General features: G+C 44.0%; 1 protein-coding gene across 3 annotated transcripts in view; it reads right to left on the minus strand.

Moving 5' to 3' along the window:
• The window catches only part of TPRA1 (transmembrane protein adipocyte associated 1), a 38,780-nt gene extending 14,883 nt beyond the window's left edge, over positions 1 to 23,897 (minus strand). Inside the window, exons 1-6 of one of the 3 annotated variants that reach the window (XM_020798072.3) lie at positions 23,754 to 23,897; positions 9,057 to 9,266; positions 8,808 to 8,940; positions 6,294 to 6,380; positions 5,518 to 5,590; positions 2,422 to 2,501 (exon numbers count right to left, since the gene is read on the minus strand). In XM_020798072.3, the coding sequence (XP_020653731.1) occupies positions 2,422 to 2,501; positions 5,518 to 5,590; positions 6,294 to 6,380; positions 8,808 to 8,940; positions 9,057 to 9,253 (570 nt within the window). In that variant the 5' untranslated portion in view covers positions 9,254 to 9,266; positions 23,754 to 23,897. Of the gene's footprint in view, positions 1 to 2,421; positions 2,502 to 5,517; positions 5,591 to 6,293; positions 6,381 to 8,807; positions 8,941 to 9,056; positions 9,267 to 20,855; positions 20,946 to 22,799; positions 22,940 to 23,753 lie in introns of those variants that run through there. The other 2 variants (XM_020798075.3, XM_072989532.2) reach the window with 2 other exon arrangements.
• Between the last annotated feature and the right edge of the window lie 544 nt (positions 23,898 to 24,441).

Genomic DNA, 24,441 nt, shown 5'->3' on the forward strand with positions numbered 1-24,441 from the left:
TCAGGCAAACTTGACAGAGAGTAAATTCCTGTGGCATGTACTATTGGGACTAATTCTTTCCTAAGCATGCTTGCCCATGTCCAGACATCCAGTGTGATTTAGCAGTCAGAGCCCACCGCTGGGTCTGGACAGGATTTAGTCTCCCTTGATCCATGAAACTCAATGGTCTACTCTACACCTTGGACTGCTCACCCACTCTCAACCAGTCCTGCCTCACAAGGTTGTTGGAAGGATAAAATGAAGAGGGGAACCACAAGCATTCCTCTTGAGCTGATAGGTGGAATGGTGGGGCAGAAATGTGATTAATAAATAAATTAAAATGCTCAGGCTGTGGCAATCTATTTCCTGCCAAGTATCAGTTCCAGCATTCCTGCCGCTACACTGTCTGCAACCTTTTCTAGGATTGGAAAAGCAAACCTAACGTCAATTATGAAGTTGGTTGTTGTTTTGTGCCTTCAAGTCAGAACTAACTTCGTTTCGTTTCGTTTAGTCGTTTAGTCGTGTCCGACTCTTCGTGACCCCATGGACCAGAGCACGCCAGGCCCTCCTATCTTCCACTGCCTCCCGGAGTTGGGTCAGATTCATGTTGGTTGCTTTGGTGACACTGTCCAACCATCTCATCCTCTGTTGTCCCATTCTCCTCTTGCCATGGATTGCTGCCTTGTCGTGGCGAAGGGGCTTGAGCAACTCAGAGAAGCTATGGGCTATGCCGTGCAGGGACACCCAAGACGGACAGGTCATAGTGGAGAGTTCCGACTAAACGCAATCCACCTGGAGTAGGAACCGGCAATTCCACTCCAGTATCTTTGCCAAGAAAACCCCGTGATCAGAACTGACTTATAGCGACCCTAATAGGGCTTTCAGGGTGATTGATATTTAAAGAGCATTTCAACAATTCTACACTCCAAGCGAGCTTCCATGGCTGAGCAAGGGTTCGAACCTAAGCTTTCTGATTCCTAGTCCATCACGTCATTCACTACACCACACTGGGTATCAAATGAAGAATTTACTTGAAGGCAAAAGTAATAAGATATATCTCTATACAGCGAAGAAAGGAGCCACTGATGATGCATGGGCAATTATAGACTGTTTTAAAGTAAGACATTTATTTTAAATATTAATCTTTCTGCATGTAACGTGGTAGCTATAAGGTAGTTATCTTTCTCTGAAAGACATCAAACCAGCAGACAAAAACACTCCTGACCACACTGAGTCATGTGAGTGACAAAGCTGATAGTGAAGGAGAGCCTTCTAGCAACATACAAATGCTGCATTGTTTGGATACAGTTAATGTATCAAAACTATAAAAATGGCTCAGAAAGTCTCCAGAAAGAGCCACTTTTAGGAGGTGCATTTGAAGGGTAACATACCCCACCTTTTTTGCAAACCAATTCCCAGAATTTTCCACAACTTCCCAGAGTTCCAGCTCACTATCGGACACCTATGTTTCTGTCATGTGGACTGAGACCTATCTCAAGTCTTGCCTCCTGTTTAAAAGGAAAAGTGCTGTAGTGTTTCCTGGAAAGCCTGTGTGGGTCTTTGTGGGAAGTGTGCTTCTTTGAGAACAGCCTTCTATAGAGCTTAATGTGCAGTGAGACTATATTCCTCACAAACACCCAGGCCTCTCAGAAAGCACTTTTTAAACAGAAAGCCAGGCCTGAGTAGGCCATAGACGAGGTGAACAAAAGACACATATTTATATGTGTCTACAGGTCTGTGGCCTGCAACAACCCAGGATTCTGCCTGGGGAATTCTTGGAAAATTCTGGGAGCTAACATTCAAAACAACAACAACAAACAAAAACCCCCAAAAGAATGGCACATCCTGTTCTGCATTTTATTGTTTCAAATCTTTACATGACTTGGGGAAGTTTTGCTTCAAGACACAGGAACAGAAATATTGCCAAAAATCCTCCTGTATAAGCTATGCAAATAGTATAACTTCAGGAGGGAAATTGCTCCAAGATAAGAAATCACTGTACACGTTACCAGCTGCACGCTGAGTCAGGCCACTCAGTAGGCAATTGGTAGTGTCTAAAGTGATTTCTTAACGTATGGCAATCTCCCCCCAAAAGTTATGCCATCTGTGCTATCCTAGTATAACTCAGCAAAAGGATTCTGAGCCATTAAAAATAAAGAATCATTTGCGAGTCAGAAATTCTTATCCTCCTGCAAATCACTCAAATATCTCCCAAATTCTTCTTCTGTTGACCTCTGACCCCAGATGTACCTGCTTATGCTATGCTGAGAAGGGACCTCTCCCCTCTGAAGTCACTGTAGAATGCTACAACTTCCCTGCCAAGCACTTTTCTCTTTTACTACCAAAATAAACTATCAAAAAATAATTTCTACACAAAACAGGCCACCTTCTCTTGAGAATATGAACCAGACAGACAGGTGCTTCTGCCTCTCCAGTGCTTACCTGGGTGACGGAGTAAGCCAATGACAGTACTGTGGTGATAGCTAATACACGCTTGACACTAGATTTGCTCTCCAGATGACCTTAATGCAATAGAGAACATACCATGAGTTAGTTCCCTCACAAAGTAAGATGGCAAGTCTTGTATCAGTGACTAAACACTAAAGGTATACTTGTTTCTCCCATCATTTCTGAGTTTCTGTCTTTTTGACTCAGGAACCCAGACTCAGTCTCAAACCATTCATGATCTTGGAACTGCAATTTCCTTCTACTTTATGAAACATAGCACTGACTTTTCCTTCCAATGTAGCTAAAGAATTCAGTCCTTTTGGTCTTGCATGGGAACATACGTGGCCTTCCAGATATCATTGGACCGTATCTTGCCCTCACCAATCTCTCACGATCGGTTATCCTGGTAGGCTGCTGTCCAACAACATTGGGAGGACCAGATGTTCTCCACTTTTGTTTCCAGGTATGTGAGCTGCTTGAAAGAATACCGCTAGTGACATGGAAGGGAGAAAAACAGGAAGCGATCAAGGTGGAGTGCCATTGCCCTTATATCCGTTTATGGGCTTTCTCAAAAGCATCTGATCCCTAGTGATAATGCTGGAGATCGTGACTTGATATGATCTGGTAGGTCTCATGTAATGTTCTATAGAACATTCAGGTTTCCCTTTTAACTGCTCCAAACAAGCCTCAGCAGGCAGATGCAGGAATTTACATTAAGTCCAGTTTATCTACACATGATTTTAAGCAAATTCAGTACTTTATACTTCAAGGCTTCATTCAGCCACCTACACTACCAAGGAAGTCTTTCTTCAACTCCCTCCTAGTTTGGGAAGGAAGGGATTGGATCAGGACCAAGCAATCCAAATACAGTACTGATGTTGGGACTTCGGAAGCATTGGGCCATTGTTCAGCAATGTGTCTTGTCTTCTATCCAAATAAATCCAAACAGCCACACAGGAAGGATGCAATAAGAATTTGCCAAATAACAGTGGAACTACCTGTACCAGGAGCATTGGACCACTTTCAAAAACAATGGCCCAATGTCAAACTGCCTTCTCTCCGCCTGCAAAATTTCTTTGTGAGCACTGTGCATTTTCCTGAACCATGTCAATAGTCATAGTAGTAGGCATCCTTCAGTCTCGAGAGACTATGGTATCATGCTCTGTATGAAGGACTTGGAACAGTGTCCGGTGTGACTGGGGAGGCCAATTCGAGAGTGACAATCCCTTCCACACTGAAGACAAATCCAATCTGTCCCCTGTCCAGCTCCCTGGTTTTGCTGCTTTTGTGACTTCCTCTTTGCCTCGGCCTGCTGGACAAGGGTCTCTTCAAATTGGGAGAGGCCGTGATGCACCGCCTGCCTCCAGGCTGAACGCTCAGATGTCAGAGTTTCCCATCTGTTGGGGTCTATTCCTAAGGCCTTCAGATTCCGCTTACAGATGTCCTTGCATCGCAGCTGTGGTCTCCCTCTGGGGCGATTTCCCTGCACTAATTCTCCATACAGGAGATCCGACCATCAGCCATTCTCACGACATGCCCAAGCCAACGTAGTCAATAGTGGCCACTGATAAAAGGCAAGAAACCCTACTATATAAAATAAACAATGTGAACAAGACATATACGTAGATTAAGAGAAGGAAGGGAGGGCCACTATGGGATACTTCTGGGGCCAGAGCTTGCAACTTTTTTCTAAAGTAATATGTTAACCATTACTTTTTTTAACGAGATAATGTGCACATCACAGAACACATCCTGTCATCAACAAAGGAACCATCTGATTGCAATGATGAGTTCTGCTGAAAACTGGGACAGGTGGGCACTCAGGAGCTTGGAGAGGAGAAGCATAGCCTTTCAAGTAATACTAAAAGACAGTATTTACACTAGTCCAGGTGACACAGTTCTAGACACAGATAATAAAATATAATTGTGTGCCATCAAGTCAACTATGCTTTTCAGGGTCTTTTAGGTGGACAGTACTCAGAAGTGGTTTATCATCCCCTAAACACATCAGTGGATTCCCAGTGAGGTGTAGTGGATAGAGGTGCAGATCAAGACTCTGAAGAACAGGATTCAAATCCCCACTAGGTAGGCCATGGAAACTCACTGGGGGAGTGAAACTGGTAAAACTACTCCTTAAATATCTCACTTACCTTGAAAGCCCTATTACAGTCGCTCTAAGTTGGTTCTGACTTGACAGCACAGAACAACAGCAGGCATGCTAGTGTTTTGCCATTTTTAAGACAGGAAGGCTGCCCTGTCTTAAAAATGGCAAAAATGGCAATCCCAGACATTATGGCTGTGCAGCCAGTTAGCGCAGACAAGGATCTAAGAAGCTGGACTCAATCTTCGATCAACTCACCTGGTTAAGCTCACTAGGTAGCCCTGAGCTCCTTGAAGGAAGTACAACACAGAAATGTTGTACAAGCAAAAAATACAGTGGAGGAGATTTCTGTCCAAAGGAATGAAGCATTTTTTTATTAAAAACAAAACCAAGAGGTGATTGGATTACTGCTGACGTGATAACTGCTACTGAACAGGTGGTCACATCCCCACGGTTTGGAGACAATTTTATTGCAGCACCGTTTATTTGTTGTAAGGATTAATGATATTTTATTGTGGAATTTATTTATGTTTTGCAAGTTGGACACTTTTTAATGTAAAGGCAAATATACCTGTAACAAGTATTGAAATGAGATAGATCGACTCTCTTTTGGAAGGTTATCTTTAGTAAATGCATTCAGACCTCCTTGCAACAAGCAGATAAGCAGTCTGCAGTGTACCTGTTATCTAGAAATGTTAGCTTTATAAATTTTAAAAAAGTATATACATGCACAAACAAATGTCGCTTTTCTAGTGTGACTGCCATGAGGGGGGGAAAGAACACTGAACTGTGCATCCAGCAGAAGCAGATGGAGAGTGTAAGCAGCGTACAAACAGCATGAGCATTACCCATGTCTGGCTGAAGTCCTGTTTGTGCTTGGTAGGACTTGGTCTAAAAGCAGGGCCCATTCACCACACTGCAAATGTCTCACCAAGGAAAGGGTGAGGTTGTAAGGTACAGATGAAGTAACCCAAAGGAAGAATCCTTACCAAATGCAAGGCCCAAGATCACCATGCTCAGCTCAATGGCCAGAAGGAAAAATCTTGTGATTTCCCAGAGGATCTGGAGAAGACAATACAAGCCAGAGAAGGGGTAAAGAGAATCTGACATGGTGATGCTTCCACTTCATCAGAAAGCTCACAAAGAAGAGAAAATCCTTCTTCATATCTCTTTTCCTAGACTAATGCATGGATGCTCACATGCATTTTCAAGAGTACAACACTTGACAAGATGTGCACAAACTCAACTAGCACTGTTCTCATCCACATGTCACCGCTGTGATATAACATCTGGTTCTTTCCATTTCTGAGTGCAATTATCACACCAGACTTTAATACCCTAGGTACCTCTATGCACCTTCCTAAGAGGAGGAAAAAAACAACACTGTGCAGACCAAGATATAGAGGTGCTACAATTTGGAGTTACCTTAGCATACCAGTGATGGAAAATTGTTTTTTAAATAGATTACACACAATCCTGGCAGGAGTACAGAAACACACGACACACAAAGCAATTAGAACAAAACAGAAGTGAATACTACGCATTCATCCATGCTGTCTGCTGTTTACACACGGAAATTCAATCAGATCACAATGGAACTCAACTTTTTTTCACTTCACAAGACAGGTGTTCCAATCTATGTGCACAGTAATTAATATGGTCTCTTCTTTTCTTTGTATATAGAAAGGCTATCAGAAGAAGCGTGTGGTTCAGAACCATCACCATCGTTTCCCATTTTAATCTCGAGACTTACAGCCCATCTCACCTTGTCTGTAACTGTAGCAGCGGCAGAGGCACTCACTGTCATGGAGACAACGGCCCGAGCAATACCAACCACTGCCACCACAAACACCTAAAACACAATGGGACAAAATTGAGAAAGGGAGCTGTTAAAGCTTACTAAAGTAGAGGCTAGCAATTTTATTTAAATTATTAAATCAAGGAGACATAATATCTAGTGGTATTTCATGTGTGAGATCAACAGACTAACCACAGAGACCCTATTAATCCTAAATCAGAAAAAAACAGGTTACCTGAAAGAAATCCTGTTATATTAGTATAGGTCCACAGCCTACAGAAAACCTTTATGGACAAAACATTTTCAGTGCTCCAAAGGAGGACAACTATTAGTTTCTCTCTTTGATACTAGCTTCAATATTACTTCTGTTCTAGTATATATATTTTACACACCACACAAAAACCGAAATGTATATAAGCAGGTAAGACTAAAGGATAATCAAAATAAGAAACTTCAGAGTGAAGGCAGCCTCCACAACCCATTTGTTGAAGAGTGGAAATTGTTTAAAGCAGGAAATCCTCTCCAAAGACTCAAAAATATAGTCTCATAAGAGTGAAATTCCATTTGTGGGAATATTTGGAATAGTGTGTAGAACTAAGCTGGGGAACCCATAGCCCTTCAGCTGTTATTGGACTCCTATCAGTCCCAGGTAGAATGGCCAATAATCAAGAATGACGGGACTTGTAGCAAACATCCCGAGAGATTGCAGGTTCCATTCCACCAACACTCATGTTCTCATTAGAGATGGAAATATGTGTCAAAGGCCAACTGGAACAGCCAATATCTAGTTATACAGTGTCAGACAAAAGAGAACAGTGAGTAGGCATTCCCTACACAAAGAGCTTTTTAAAGCTTCAACGAAGAGCTTCCTTTCATCACGAGGGACAATATGCCTCCAGAATGTCATGAAATTAAGTAGTTCACTGTAAAAGTCTTCCTTCAGTTGTTTCGCTAATCTTTTTCTGAAGCCATGTACAGTGGTGCCTCGCTTAGCGATTGCTCCGTTGAGTGATGAAATCGCATAGCAACTGAGTTTTTGCAATCGCAAAAGCGATCGCTTTGCAATGGTCCTTATGGTTTTTTCGCTTTGCAATGATCGTGGGGAAGCGATCATGGCAAAGCAACCCTTTTTTAACAGCTGATCGGCAGTTTCAAAATGGCCGCCAGGAAAACAAAATGGCCACCCGCTGTGTTTCCTCGCTTTAGAGGCACCGAAAATGGCCGCCCCTATGGAGGATCTTCGCTTAAAGGTTAGTTTTTAGCCCATAGGAACACATTAATCGCGTTTTAATGCATTTCTATGGGCTTTTTAATATCGCTTAGCAATGAAATCGCTTAGCAACGTTTTCTCCGGAACGGATTAACATCGCTAAGCGAGGCACCACTGTATATAAGCAGCAATACCTCTCTCTCTCTCTCTGTGTGTGTAGGATTTCTGAGTACAGGTGATTCAATCTGTTGTAGCTGACAAGAGTTTGGGAGGAGGATGCGTAGAGGAAATCTGAAGGCAGCGGGGAAAGAAGCATACTGTAGTTATATCTACCTCACTGTGCTTAAAAGTAAAAATAGATAAAACTTCTGCTTCTGTCCCAGCTGTCTTCAAATTTCCTCTGCGCATCCACCTCCCAAACTTTCATTTAAATCTGTAGTAGAGGCAACAATTCTGTGAGGAGAAAATGGAGAAGGGCAGGAAATGTGGACAACTGGCACCAAGTTAGACAGCAATTTTATTTATTTATAATATTTTTACCCTGCCTTCTTCCTTAAAAAGGCGCCAAGGCAGCTTACATCCTTAACAGACAATATTAAAAGAAGAACAATGAGTATAAATCTGCAGCTTACATTATTAAAAGACAATATTAAAGCTAATACACTAAGTATGCAAATACTAAAAATGAACAAATACCACCAGCACTTTGCAGTGTGTCCAGAAACTAATCGGCAGCCAGTGGAGCTGCTGTAACAGGGGGTTTATTGTGATCCCTGTAACCAGCCCCAGTCAGCAATTTGGCCGCTAATTCCAGCTGCCAGGCCCAACCAGAGCAGCCTTTAGACCTGGTGAATCAAGGGATGAATAATGAGACAACACATGTAAATCCCACTGCTCCAGCTGAGACAGCCAAACAGGTTCACTTGCAATGTATACCACTGCACACATCAAAACCCTGCCTATGGAAAAATTAATACTAAGACAATCTACATCATTGGAGACTGTACTATTCTTTAGTGTGCTCTTCCATAATGTTAGGTTTCCAGATTCCTTTAAAACCGGGGGGGGGGGGGGGGGAGCTGCATTCCAAAGGTACCGGAGGCCAATGAGTTAATTACAGTTGCATAATTCCAAAGCAAGCAACATCCCCTTGGAAGCAGGCCTGTTGTACAGTTTTGTCACAGGATGTCACTAAACAGCAAGCCAGTCATTCCCAAGACAATGTTAGTCAACATTACTCAGGCTATTTATAAACAGGGACTGGTACTCACCAATATGTAAAAGGTGGTGAAAATGGGACTGGAGGTGGCATGGATTTTGGCCCTGGCAGAGGGCAGCTTCCAGAGCAGGAATGCAAAGAAAAGTACATTAGGAATCAGCAGCAAAAGGTCCCAGTAACGAACCCTAGAATCAAGGAATAAAAATTAAATGGTTTTTAAAATGCAGAACTTTCACCATAAAGAGTCAGAACTCCTGTCCCAGAAAGAAGACAGAACCATCTACATATAACTGCATCTTACCTGGACATCCCAATGTCTTCATACAACAACAACAAGCACTTATGTGGCACAGTAATATTAGTGTCATTAAAAAATGTTGCCGTTGTCAGAGGTGCAGACGTCACATTGTCCAATACAGTCACTAACATGGTGGCGTATGTGTAGGTGACATTGTCATACGTGAAGAACCTCTCCATGGGTGTCTCCAATGGAGACATTCTGCCACCGTTCCTAAAGAAAGATGAAGAAAGGCAATATCATTAGGCAACAGGCAATTAAGAAGAATACTTATTTCAGGCCACTCAGGCATCATGCTCATACATCATCTAACGACTTGATATTCCTTCCTTCTACACTAGAATCAAGCACATAGCATTCCCTTAGATTCATTTTAAACCATTTTCTGGCATTCCAAAAAGGGTTAATTTGAAAGCACGGATGAGGAGATAGTTCTAATTTCACCCCCTGCCTGTCATTGTCTCCACAGAAAGAAGGACTGTCTGTAAAATAAAGTCTCTCTTCTCCACACATGACTGGGAGTCCGAGGGCAGGGGGGAGGTTCTTAATCATGATTGTGTGGAAAAGTTCCACATATTAGACTGTCTCCTCTTCTTCACATGCAGACAGCAACAGGCTGGGGTCAGGAGATCTTTTTGAATCCAACCGTCAGCTATTCTCACGACATACCCGAGCCAATGTAGACATCGCTGTTTCAGTAATGTGTACATGCTAAAAATTCCAGCTCGTTCTAAGACTTCTCTATTTGGAACTTTGTCCTGCCAGGTGATACCAAAAATGCATCGGAGACAATGCATATGGAATGTATTCAGCTTCCTCTCCTGCCATGCACAAAGGGTCCCAGAACCCACTGCAGTACAGGAGTGTGCTCAGGACACAGGCTCTATAGACCTGGATCTTGGTATGTGCCATCAGCTTCTTATTGAGCCATACTCTCTTTGTGAGTCTAGAGAACATGGTAGCTGCTTTGCCAATGCGTTTATCCAGCTCGACATCTAGGGAGAGAGTGTCAGAGATCGCAGAGCCAAGGTACACGAAGTCACGAACAACCTCCAATTCTTGTCTGGAGATGGTAATAGAGGGAGGTGAGTCCACACCCTGGTCCATGACTTGCGTTTTCTTCAGGCTGATTGTTAGTCCAAAACCTTGGCAGGCCTTGCTAAAACGATTCATGAGTTGTTGGAGGTCTTCAGCAGAATTGGCGACAACAGCTGCATCATCAGTGAAGAGGAAGTCCTGCATTCGTTCAGCTGGACTTTGGTCTTCGCTCTCAATCTAGAGAGATTAAAATATCTCTAGATTGAAAATAAATACAGACAGATGGTAGCAAAATAATTGTTTTTCATTCCTTTCCCATTTTTCAGAATGAGGCTTTTGCTTTTCCATTCCAGGCTAAGGATGCTACTACATTGGAGAGCTCAATCAGAACATTTTGGTTTTGCTGCAATTTGATTCATAGCCTGTTACGTCTGAAACCGCAATCAGTGCTCACACAGGAGCAGCGGACGGATCCAGGAGTTCACGACTCATACTAACTGATATGTAAGTAGCCCACAACTCCCACTTCTTCCTTTCCTTCCTCTAGGGAGGTACTGGTGATTTTATTGACCTTCTGTGTGGATTATGGGAGTGAGGAATCTCTGTGTGTATGTGCACGCATGATTGTGTGTAAGCGCATTTCAAATAATGTCAGAAAATATCCCGCAGACACAAAGAGTCAGGACTTTGAAATAAGCACATGCTTGCGTGCGCGCGCGCACACACACACCACTGGGATGCCCCCTCCTTCTCCCTACTAGCAAGTTGAATGGCATGGCTCTCATTTTCCATCCGAACTTCTAACGAAGTAGAAAGCACATGGAAACGGAGGTTGGGATCCCAATGTGGTGTGTGCGTGCGCTTCAAAGCCCTGAATGTTTTCTCTTACAATGGTACAGTCCAAGTGCCACCTAAATGCACTCTTCCCCCGTCTTTACAGGAATGTCTGCAGAAGAAAAAACATGATTGAATCTTCCTGTCCTGAAAAAGTTGGAGCTCTCTACTGGCAGAGGAAAAAAGGCACTTTTACGTTATATAGGCTGGAACAAGTCGACTCAGCCTTGTACATCATGCAGACACTAAACTATATTTCAGATTCTCTTATTTTATAATCAGAGCAAATCCCACCATATATGACCATGTAGTTGCACTCTTATACGCTTGTTGCAATCTATGACCTTTTACACTGAGCACAGTAGTCTGCAAAGAGTTCTTGAGACTACTGGGTGCAACGTATTCTATCAGCAACTTAGATCCTGCCAACAACCTTGTTTTCTATCTTTTTCACTCTCCCCTTCAACCAACTTATTTTTTTTAAACAATAAAGCCTGAAAAGGAGATCTGCGAAACTTCAAAGCTAGTTATAAATATGCCACTTGTTTTGTTTAGCTTTTCCTCAAATAGATCAACACACCTGCTTGCATTTTCTTTCCCTTCAGCAACATTTCTCTTCACTAATACAAAGTCATTGTATGCATGCCTAAACAGGACAAAGTGGAGTACTAAACCAAACTAGCAGCAACCCATACAGTAAAACAAAGCATGCAAGGTTTGCCCAAGCCTGCCTGGGATTCATGCAATGTGCCCTCTTCTAATACACTAATATATTTAAAAGCTGTATTCTGTACGCACTTAGAATGAATGACTCACTGTTCTACAGATAAGCAGCACTGGCAGAAAAGTCAGGTTCCAGGCTAAGGATGTTCTAGCGCCTAAATTTTTTCTTACTGGGTCAATTATGGGCTGGTTATTTATAAAACAATGTTAACCTGCCTTTTAGGGTATATACTCTTCTGAGAGCTGTTTGCAGAGTAATCAATGTAACAAAAAGTTACCAATTATTATTAAGACAAGCAAATCACGTTACCACACTAAAATAACTGCAGCACAAAAAGGCATCATAAAACCAGCAAAATATCAACTAGAATGTTCAGAAATTGAGGAGAGACTTTCCTACAGAGCTGCGGATTCACATTTAGCAGAGGTCAGTGTTCTCTAAAGCATGCAAGGTTTGGTGCATGCGTTCGCAATCTCAAGATTAGACCACTGTAATGCGCTCTACGTGGGGCTACCTTTGAGGCTGCTGCGGAAACTTCAGGTGGTGCAGAATGCAGAGGCCAGATTACTTAGTAGAGTGAAAAAATACCTACATATCTCACCCACTCTGGCCGCATTGCATTGGCTGCCCATCCAATTCCGCATCGACTTCAAAGAGTTGACGCTAACGTATAAAGCCCTAAACGGTTTAGGGCCTTGATACTTGGCGGAACGCCTACTCCCACCGAGATCTACCCGTGCCCCTCGTGCGAGCCAGGAGGTGAGGCTGAGGAGCCTAACGCCAAGAGAGGCCCGGAAGGAAAAGGCAAGAAATCGGGCCTTCTCGGCGGTGGCTCCTCGCCTCTGGAAAAATCTACCTCCTGAGATTTGCGCGGCTCCCTCGCTGGTTACCTTTAAGAATCAATTAAAGACATGGATGTTTCGGCAGGCCTTCCCATCAGATAATACCTGACGCCCTTTTTCTTTCCTCTTTTATTGTTTTTTTTCTACTTTGTGTAAGGCTTTTACCATTTAAATTGTCTCTATATTTTTTATTGTATTATTTTGTGATTGTTAGCTGCCTAGAGTGGTCCTGACCCGACCAGATAGGTGGGATATAAATAAAATAAATAAAAAATAAAATAAATAAAGGGGCAAGGCAATAAAAGAAAAGGCCCTGGGATATACTGTAGTGATTAACAACCTGATAGCTGTCATCAGAAGAAAGCAGGCCCTGATATGCTGATCTTAAGGTTCAAACAGGTGAAGATGAGCACAGGAGATCCTTCACAGAGAACCTGGTCCCAAAGTCTTTGACTTTAAATGTTATAGTGTGTATGCCATCACGTCAATTATGACTTATGGTGACCCTTTCCAGGGTTTTCCAGACAGAAAATACACAGAAGGGGTTTGCCATTCCCTTTCCCTGGGCGCCTTCAGACTATACAGTTTGCCCAAGGCCACTCAGGCCAGCTCTTCTGGGGTCTATAATGGGGAACTGAACTCCCAACTTCTGGCTCCACAATCAGATTCCTATCCTACTGAGCTATTTAAGAGTTAGACATTATTATTTGCATTATAAATTGTAGCACACTGTGAGACACGATGTGAGGGGATAGAAGCCCTCGCCGGAGTGTCATCCTCCCTTAGGAAAGAACAGGAGGCGCAAACAGACCCGCTTGTATCACCTGTCAAGACGGTACAACGGGGAGTGGACGCCAGTGAGCTAGAACGCGGGTTGTCTAAAATGACAGTAGCCACTAAACTGAAAGGGAAATGGTGGGAAAGGAAGAAAAAGGCAGAGCCACTGTGGAGGCAGTAATAGGGGATATAAAAGGAGTGAGAGATGAGATACCCAGGGGTTGAGAGATGATATGGGTGGAAGATTCCTGGACCGGGAAGTGGGAAAAGGTCTGGGTCCCCAGGGAAGAAGCTGATTACAGGAGAAGAAGAGGTCTTCCCCCTCATCCCTCGTATTGGGGAGAGTCAAGAGTGGCGTAGGAGACTGCGAGAGGAGGAGGAGGTGGTGGAGAGAGAAGAGAGAGAGACAGACATGGCAATTGGAGGAAGCCCAGCGGAGAAGGTTCCTGTCGGACCGTGGGCTCCCTTACGAGGAGAAGATGGGGAGAGATGAGGAGACCATACCGTTGTTAGACCCAGGGACGGACACTTTAGATTTGGACGGTAGTAACCCCTTTACCAAAGGACCCTGGAATGATTTGGAATACAACCCATTTACGAGAGATGTTTGGATGCCCTCGGGGGACCCGTTGGTCACGAGAGACGATGTTAGATTGGAGTTAGAGACTAATGATTTGATGTTTGAAGTTCCAATAAAACCCAGTTATGATTTTACAACTCGAGAGCCTCCAGTGTCTATGTCAAAACCTGAGGAGACCTCATTTGAACCCTCACACACACCCAGTGAGGTGTAGAGGGTAGAGCGTCAGACAAGGACTCAGGAAACCTGGCTGCAAATCACTACTCAGCCATGAAAGCTGACTACAGAGTGACAATGGTAAACCACTCCTTGAACATTTCATATACCTCTTAATCTCTATTAGGGTGGCCAGATGCCATGTGAAAGCATGTAAGAACAAAAAAAAATATTCTGGACCAGAAGCAAGAACAATGCTAATGTAGCTGGGGCAAAATAGGTGTTAAGAAAATAAAAATGCCTACCTTCTCTTTGAATTTTAGGAAGAGTTTATCTCTGTACAGTACTTCTATGCCTGCAGTGAAATATATGATTAACAGAATGATGTTCCTTGGATTGGAAAAAAAGCAACATCCTTTCTTTGGAGAACAATGTTATATACTGTGCTGGGTTATCAGTAATTGAGCAGTCACACTCATGAAGAGAGAATAAAAGAGAAACCTTTTATCTGGCAAAGACATTCACATCCCACCCTCTTGAATTTGCTTCCTCATTTTATGCCAAGACAAGCTCATGAGACTAGGATTTTCAGTATCACTACAATGATCATGTGTTCCATTTCGTTCTATGCCAGCAAAAACTTTTAACAATTCGAATACCGGTAAGTTTTACTGGCAAGATCACTGTAAATAAGAAGACACAGAGAAAACCTTTAACCACAACCTTAGATTTTTCAAAAGCCACTAACCTTAAAACATTAATCTTTATGGATACCCTGGATGACCAGAAAGAAAAATCAATGGGCTCTAGATCAAATTAATCCTGAACTTAAAAAAGAAGGTAAAATGATTAAACTGCTATCATAAGTGGCACATACATTGAGGAGACAAAATTCTGTGGAGACAACAGTAGTGCAGTAAAGAACTAGGTAATGTGCAGTAAATGAAGAGGAAGACTTGAGAGGGATTGACTCAATCAAAGAACTCACAGCTTCTAGTTTGTAGGTCTGTTACAGGGCTGAGTGAGCTCCCGTCGCTTTGTCCCAGCTCCTCGCCAACCTAGCAGTTCAAAAGCATGTAAATGCGAGTAGATAAATAGGTACCATCTCGGTGGGAAGGTAAAACGGCGTTCCCTAGTCATGCTGGCCACGTGACGACGGAAACTGTCTTCAGACAAGCGCTGGCTCTACGACTTGAAAACGGGATGAGCGACACCCCCTAGAGTCGGACACGACTGGACTAAAAATGTCAAGGGGTACCTATACCTTTTACAGGGCTGATAATGACAAAACCTTTTGAAAGTCACCAATTTATAGGGTCATCTTAAGCAGGAAATGACTTGATGGCACACAACAATAACAACCTCTAACTGGAATTTTACCTTCCCCTAGACCAAGTCCATTTCAACATTCAGAGTGACAATATAGCACAGTGCAGAAGGCACAATAAATATGTAAATTAAAAGGCTATAAGACCCAAACCTCACAGCAGTGATGAAGGAGGTTCCTCCCTGCTGGAAAAGAACAAGATTCGATGCTTTATACATTTGACTATTAATCCATTCCCCTTCACGGATTGCTGCCTTGTCGTGGCGAAGGGGCTTGAGTAATTCAGAGAAACTATGGCCTATGCCATACAGGGACACCCAAGACAGACAGTTCATAGTGGAGAGCTCTGACTAACTGCGATCCACCAGGGGCAGGAACAGGCAAGCCACTCCAGTATCTTTGCCAAGAAAACTCCATGGACAGAAGCAAAATGCTAAAAGATATAACACTGGAAGATGAGCCCCTCAGGTCGGAAGGCATCCAACATGCTACTAAGAAAGAGCGGAGGACAAGTACAAGTAGCTCCAGAGCTAATGAAGTGGTTGGGCCAAAGCAGGAAGGACGCCCAGCTGTGGACGCGCCTGGAAGTGAAAGGAAAGTCTGATGCTGCAACGAAAAATACTGCATAGGAACCTGGAATGTAAGATCTATGAACCTTGGTAAGCTGGGTATGGTCAAACAGAAGATGGCAAGAATAAACATTGACATCCTGGGCATCAGTGAATTAAAATGGACAGGCAGGAATGGGCGAATTCAATTTAGACGATTACCATATCTACTATTGTGGGCAAGAATCCCGTAGAAGAAATGGAGTAGCCCTCACAGTCAACAAAGGAGAGAGAAAAGCTGTACTGGGGAAAAATCTCAAAAATGATAGAATGATGTCAATACGAATCCAAGGCAGACCTTTCAACATCTCAATAATCCTAGTTTATGCACCAACCACCAATGCTGAGGAGACTGAAACTGACCAACTTTATGAAGACTTACAACACCTCCTAGAACTGACACCAAAGAAAGATGTTCTTCTCATTATAGGGGATTGGAATGCTAAAGTAGGGTGTCAGGAGGTAAAAGGAACAACAGGGAGTTTGGCCTTGGAGTTCAAATCGAAGCAGGGCAAATGCTAATAGAGTTTTGTTAAGAGAACAAGCTGGTCATCACAAACACTCTTTTCCAACAATACAAGAGGTGACTCTCCACATGGACATCACCAGATGGGCAATACCGAAATCAGATTGATTATACCGTATGCACTGCAGCCAAAGTTGGAGAAGCTCTATACAGTCAGCAAAAACAAGGCCTGCAGCTGATTGTGGCTCTGCACATCAGCTTCTCATAGCAAAATTCAAGCTTAAACTGAAGAGAATTGGAAAACCATGGGGTTAGTCAGGTATCATCTATATGAATACACAGTGGAAGTGAAGAACAGATTTAAGGAACTAGATTTGGTGGACAGAGTGCCTGAAGAACTTTCAATAGAGGCTCGTAATATTGTACAGGAGGCAGCAACAAAAACTATCCCAAAGAAAAGGAAATGCAAGAAAACAAAGTGGCTGTCCAACAAGGCCTTACAAATAGCAGAGAAGAGAAGGGAAACAAAATGCAAGGGAGATAGGGAAAGTTACAGAAAATGGAATGCAGACTTCCAAAGAATAGCAAGGAGAGACAAGAGGGCCTTCTTAAATAACTAGTGCAAAGATATACAGGAAAATAATACAAAGGGAAAAACCAGAGATCTGTTCAAGAAAATTGAAGATATTAAAGGAACATTTTATGCAAAGATGGACATGATAAAGGACAAAAATGGGAGGGACCTTACAGAAGCAGAAGACACCAAGAAGAAGTGGCAAAAATACACAGAGGAATTATACAGAAAGACCTCGATGTCCTGGACCCAGAGAGTGTGGTTGCTGACCTTGAGCCAGACATCCTCAAGGGTGAAGTCAAGTGGGCCTTAGAAAGCATGGCTAACAACAAGGCCAGTGGAGATGATGGCATTCCAGTGGAACTATTTAAAATCTTAAAAGATGACACTTTTAAGGTGCTATACTCTATATGCCAGCAAGTTTGGAAAACTCAGCAGTGGCCAGAGGATTGGAAAAGATCAGTCTACATCCCAATCCCAAAAAAGGGCAGTGCCAAAGAATGCTCCAACTACTGTACAATTGCACTCATTTCACACGCTAGCAAGGTTATGCTCAAAATCCTCCAAGGCAGGCTTCAGCAGTATGTGGACTAAGATCTCCCAGAAGTACAAGCTGGATTTCAAAGGGGCAGAAGAACTAGAGACCAAATTGCTAACATGCACTAGATTATGAGAAAGCCAGAGAGTTCAAGAAAAACATCTACTTCTGCTTCATGGACTACACAAAAGCCTTTGACTGTGTGGACCACAGCAAACTATAGCAAGTTCTTAAAGAAATGGGAGTGCCTGACCACCTTATCTACCTCCTGAGAAATAGATTCCTGTGGGACAGGAAGCAACAGTTAGAACTGGATATGGAACAACTGATTGGTCCAAAATTAGGAAAGGAGTACGATAAGGCTGTATATTGTTCCCCTGCTTATTTAACTTATATGCCGAATACATCATGCAAAGAGCTGGACTGGATGAATCCCAAGACAGAATTAAGATTGCCAGTAGAAATATCAAAAACCTCAGATATGAAGATGATACCACTCTGATGGCAGAAAGTGAGGAGGAATTAAAGAACCTCTTAATGAGGGTGAAAGAGAAGAGCACAAAAAATGGTCTGAAGCTCACCATCAAAAAAAACTTTGATCATGGCCACTGGTCCCATCAACACCTGGCAAATAGAAGGGGAAGATATGGAGGCAGCGACAGATTTTACTTTCTTGGTCTCCATGATCACTGCAGATGGTGACAGAAGCCACGAAATTAAAAGACCGCTGCTTCTTGGGAGGAAATAGATGACAAACCTAGACAGCATCTTAAAAAGTAGAGACATCACCCTGCCATCAAAGGTCCACATACTCAAAGCTATGGTTTTTCCAGTAGCCATGTATGGAAGTGAGAGCTGGACCATAAAGAAGGCTGACTGCTGAAGAATTGATTGTTTTGAATGGTAGTGCTGGAGGAGACTTCTTGAAAGTCCCCTGACCGCAAGAACAAACCTATCCATTTTGAAGGAAATCAACCCTGAGTGCTCACTGGAAGGACAGATCCTGAAGCTGAGGCTCCAATACTTTGGTTATTAGAAGACTCTCTGGAAAAGACTCTGATGATGGGAAAGTGTGAAGGCAAGAGGAGAAGGGGACGACAGAGGACGTGATGGTTGGACAGTGTCATCGAAGCTACCAACATGAATTTGACCAAACTTCGGGAGGCAGTGGAAGACCGGAGGGCCTGGCCTGCTCTGGTCCATGGAGTCACGAAAAGCCGGGCATGACTTATCAACTAAAAAACAATTAATCCATTCTCCGATACTATACTATACCGTCTGTTCACTCAGAAGTAAGTCTCACTGTGTCCAATAGTTAGTATGGTTAGGACTGAAGCCTTGAAGATGTCATTTTAGAAGCAATGTAGTACTTACACTGCAATCAATAAGCATTATTTCAAAAAACCCTATGGCCACATCCCAATCAGTATATTTATTCCATTGGTCTTCCTTGGAATCAGATAGGCAATAAATAGTACACTCTTCCTTTCTTTTTCTGCAGGGAGGCAATCTTACTCTGAATATGCCAGGACTCACATTCTCTAGCTAGATGACTCACATCTCAACAATAGTGCAAGGCAAAGCAAATTACCATATATTGTTCACAGCTTGCGTATCTGCCAATTAGGAATGCCTTTGGAATCTGCAACTATTTATTTTACTTCAATGCCTCAGTTTTATCTCCTCTGTTTGTTTTCTTTCTACATGTGGCAAGCAACTTCTTGAGTAATAACATGCTTCAAGGATTTGCCTTAAGAGCTATGAAATACCCAAGGCTTGATTGCAATGCAGCTAGTGTCATGAAACAATACTTGCAGTCAACAACTTAATTACACAGAACATCAAGATTACACCTCTCATTAACTCTCAGTGCAGTGTCATAATGACTGTAGTTCCCATCACAACAACGTATTGGTAGGGTACTATGAACACTGAGATGGCATCGGTGAGCTCTATTAGTTCAGTACAGGGCCAGCCCCACCATTAAGTAGAGTGAGGCAGCCATCTTACTTTTGAGACACTGGTAAAAGGGAGTGGCAGGATAGCACTGGAGGACAGGAGTGGGTCAGAAATAGTTGCCCTCAGGGTGGGAGGGCAGATAGCTGTTTCCATCAAGAATGTAACAACAATGGGGGCTGAGCTGGCAGCAGCTGTCAAGAAAAGGGGATATTGGGACAGTGGTGGTGGACCTGCTCAAACCTGGTTTGCAACTGTTGGAAAGGAGCCATATAAGATATTGAGGGTCTTGAGGAAAAAAAATCCAAAAATAAAACTACATATGGCATACTGTATCTATAATATAAGCACATGGGAGGAACAATATGGTAGTGGTAAAAAAGTACTATATAAGGAGAGGGGCAATTAAGATAACTAAGAACTTGGGTTAACTCTGTATTTCAAAAATTTTATAATGCTTGGGACTCTTTAGCTCAGAGATGAACCACAGGGAGGGGAGGCATAAAAGAGGTGTACTGATTTAGGGCTGTCATGATTACTCACACAGTGCACTTATGGAGAGGTTTTCCTCCTCTCATAAAAGCAGGGCCAAGGGTCATCCAACGGAAAACATGAACTATTTCTTCACACCTTTATTTATTCATTTTATTTTATTTATACCCCGCCTATCTGGTCGGTGAGGACCACTCTAGGCGGCTAACAACAGTAAAATGATACAATAAGAATATAAATAAACAATTCTAATTAATAAAAACACTACAATACATTACACGAAACGCAAAACAAAACAGTAAAGAGGAAAGTCGGAGGTCAAGAGGAATGTGATGGAAAGGCCTGCCCAAACATTCATGTCTTCAATTGCTTCTTAAAGATACCCAGCGAGGGAGACCCGCGAATCTCAGGAGGGAGATTGTTTCAGAGGCAAGGAGCCACCGCCGAGAAGGCCCAATTTCTTGTCTTCTCCTTCCGGGCCTCTCTCGGCGTCAGGCTCCTCAGCCTCACCTCATGGCTCGCACGAGTGACACGGGTAGATCTTGGTGGGAATAGGCGTTCTGCCAAGTATCAAGGCCCTAAACCGTTTAGGGCTTTGTACGTGAGCTAAAAATTGGATTTTTCTACCATAATACACAGCCACCTCTTTTGGTGGTCATTGACTTGGACAGCTATTAAGAGGGTTTAGACATATTCATGGCAAGAATGCTGTCACTTGCAACTAGTCATTATACTGAAAAATCTGTTCAAATTATCAAAGTCAAAACAGTTTCTCCAAACTGCGAGACACAAAGGGATGCAGCCAGCCACCATGACACTGAATATCTCATCCAACAGGGTTCTTCTTATGTTTGCAATATGTGATACAAAAAGAGAGAGGTAATGCATACACACAAAGAAATTCAGGATAACTATGATTCTCCCTTGACTTCTCTCAAACAAGGCCCGACAACCTTTGGCCCTCCAGATTTTTCCGCACCGGAGGCGGGGCTTTGTTGCGGTGCTGCCAGCAACTCCAGAGAGGAGCTCTCTGGAAAAAACTGGAACCCTCCGGTCCGGGATCCCCCTTTTGAAATGGGGATCAAAGGAGAGTCTAGAAGAAGTCTCTCTGAAGCAGATGGTGAGCAGCAGAAGGAGAAGAAAGGGAGGCAGACCCGGACTTTTTTCTTCTGAAGAAATCACCGTGCACGGACTGGAGCGGGCACCATTTTTTGGCACTGAGCCGCGAGGAACCCTTTACCGGGGGAGAGGAGAGCAATCAATATAAACTAATAATATATAACAAGTAAGTAAGCCGAAGCCTCTGATTTATGAAACAGCCTCATTAAGCTGAAATAAGAATGAAAATATTTGGCTGAAAGAATAAATGCAGCGGCGGGTTTATCTTATCAGTCTGACTCAAAAGCGAAACTAAGCTTCTCCAAGTGAACTTTTAAAATACCAGGCTGATTCTAAAGCCGAGAGTCTGAGATGGAAAAATAAATCTTATGTTTCTGGAAAAGAATCCCAGACAGCAACACCGTCTGACTGGATTTAAGAGACTTCGGTGGATGCAGTGTGGCTGGGATACGTTACTCTTTGCCTTCTCTGGACTTTGGGAACTATAAATAATAGAATCTGGTGGTTTTCGGGAGAAGGAGCTGACGTGGCCGACTGGACTAAGGAGCATTAAGGGGTTAATGAAGATCACAAGACAAGCTCCAAGGACAATCTACTGGACAGTTTGAGACTTTACGATTGTTGTTTTGTTTGCCGGACTGCAGACCACGTGTGTCTAATAACAGAAGCTTGCTGAACCCAGGAGAAGAAGAAATAACTGCGTCACGGTTCTATTTGATATTGTATTTGCTGGGCTAAAAGTTGATTTTTATATTACAATATTTGGATAAAGATTGGAGGGAGATCTAAGGGGAGGATTATGATGAGGGGTTTGAATTGTTGATAAAATTGTGGAAACTGTGGAAGGATTTCTAGGGGGTGATTATTGTGGTATTTATACAAACCCCAAAGCCTGAGATGGACCCCAAAAATTCAAAAGAACAAATGGAGACTTGGTCTGTTCAATCCCAAAGTTCTGGAATAGTGGTGCAAGAAATAGAAAAGGAATGGCAGATTAATATACAAAGGCTAATATTAACAGGGTTCCAGCGAGTGAATGCAGGTCTTAGCAAAATAGAAGATTTGATGAAAGGGACGAAAGAGGGGACAGTAGATGCCAAACAAAACTTAAATGAAGTTGTACAAACTTTAGAATCGTCTGTATTAGATATGACACCAGGTAATATGAATGCAGTAGAGAGTTATCCAGTGACCCATGCAGCTTCCAAAATTAAAAAGCATTATGACAAAAATCTTAAGGAGGCAGAGATACTGAAACCAGACAATCTTATGGTGAAAATATGGGAAGTGGAAAAAATGGATATTCTGTCAGATGGGCTGAAAGACTGTTCAATTCAAAAAGAAAATGAACCATGGGATGTATTGTACAAATGGCAGCAGCTACCAGACAATGTTGGAATAACATAGAATAAAATTAAAATTAAATGATAAGATAAAAGCAGGAGGGTAATCAAACTGTGAAAAAGCAAAAAGTTGATATGTATTAGTAATATGAATTGATTGGATGATGTTATACTTTATGCTCTCCTATCCCCCAAAACCATTTTCCCTTCTCTATCCCCTCTTTCTTTTTGTACCCTTTATCCCTGTTCCTAAATATATATATAAAAAAGGAAAAAAAAAACAGATTTTTCCGCACCACAACTCCCGCAACACTTTGCTATACAGTAGTATCTGCCGCAGAAGTTGGAGCTTCTGGGATGTGAAGTTCATACCCTCGGCCCTCCGTCTGCAATGCTCTCTATGCCTGCGCGTCCTCCTGGAAACTTTCTGGTCAGCTTCTTTCTATTTTTATTTTTTATTTTTTGAAACAGAACCGGGGCCTCCTCACCCACAGGTCGCGAAACACCGAAAAGCGCCCCTCCGACCACAAGGCCACCGAGATCGCAAGGGGGGGGGAGAGAGAGAGAGACTACGAAGAGTTACCGCAGTATGAAAACGCAGCAGAGACCGGAGACACGGATAGCCGCGGAGTGTGTGTGTGTGGTGTGTGTGTGAGTGTCGGAGAAGGGGGGGGGAATCTCTAAAAACCACCCTGCCGCAAGAGCCCCCCCATCCCCAAAGGCAGCCCCCGAGCCGCGCCGCCCGGCCACCCGCGGCCTCCCACCGACGGACGGAGGCGGCCCCAGGCATCCCGGGACGCTGCAACGCCCGAAGGGAGAGAAGCAGAGAGAGAGAAGGGGGTCCCACCCCCAGGCCGCCGCCGCCGCCGCCTCCGGATCAGAACAGGGTGGCGGTGCCGGGGGGGGGTGGAGGATGTAAAGGAGGAATGCCCCGAGGAAGCGAGAGCCCGATATCCCTCCGCACGACGAGCAGCGGCAAACCCCCCCCCCCGAGGGAAACCCGCCGCCACCCGGAGATCGAGCCCGCCGCCGCTCGGAGCTGGGCCGGAGGGGGGGACGGGAACTCGGGCAGGCCTTCGTCTGCCGGATCCACCGCGGCCACGGAACCGGGGTCGGGCGAGAGCAGAGCCCGCGAGACCTCCGGGCAGAAGGAACGAAACAACTCGCGGTCTTCCATCAAGGGACCGGCCCCTCCGCCTGCCTGGGCAGACTACGTACATCGCAGGGGCTGAAAGAAAACAGAACAGCCCCCCCCCCCAAAAAAAAAAGATACGAGCGCCCGCGGTCACCGGCCAAGGGCTGTCCTGTGGAAGTCGCCGACCTTACCTTTTCTCCCCGGCCGCAAGGGGCGCTCGCTCTCCGGGGCTTCCTTCCTTCCCTCCTCTCTCTCTGTCTGTCTCTTTTTTACCTTTCACGCGCTGCCAGAGGCCTCCCTCGCGCGCGCGCGCGCGCCTTCAGTCCTCCCGGGATTCCGGCCACCGGTCACCCGCCAGCCACCCACCTCGTTTCTATCCAAAGAACTGGCGAGGGGATTGGAGGCTCTCTGTGTTCGGGGAAGCGTCGTGAGCGCGCCGTCTAGCACGGCAGCCGAAGAACACACGGCTGGGTTTTCGGGCGAAGGCAGACGGAGAACTTCTTGCCTCCTTGAACGGAGGCCGCGTCCAATCAGCTCCCTGAGCAAAATGACGACGCGGGGATGAAGGGGGGGGTGTCTTCGTCTCACTCTCGGAGAGGCCATTGAGCGACCATCCCTTATTCTGTTGGCCTTCCACCAATGACGAGGCGCCTAAAGAAAGAAGCCTTGGCTCAAAAGCGAAAGAGAAGGGCGAAAGTAGCCAATGGGGGCCGTGAGGAGGCGGGGCCCGCGGTGTCGGAGGCTTAAAGGGCCAGTCGCAAAAAAACAGTGGCTGCTTCTCAAGAGCAACCTCGAGGCGCGTTTTGACAGCCAAAGCAAGCAGAGGCGCCCTGATTGGTCATATGTTAAGGAATGCTTCCGGATATTTTACTACAGAGC

This window comes from Pogona vitticeps, chromosome 2 (genome assembly GCF_051106095.1).
Source record: "Pogona vitticeps strain Pit_001003342236 chromosome 2, PviZW2.1, whole genome shotgun sequence".
In the NCBI taxonomy this organism is placed as follows: Eukaryota; Metazoa; Chordata; class Lepidosauria; order Squamata; family Agamidae; genus Pogona; species Pogona vitticeps.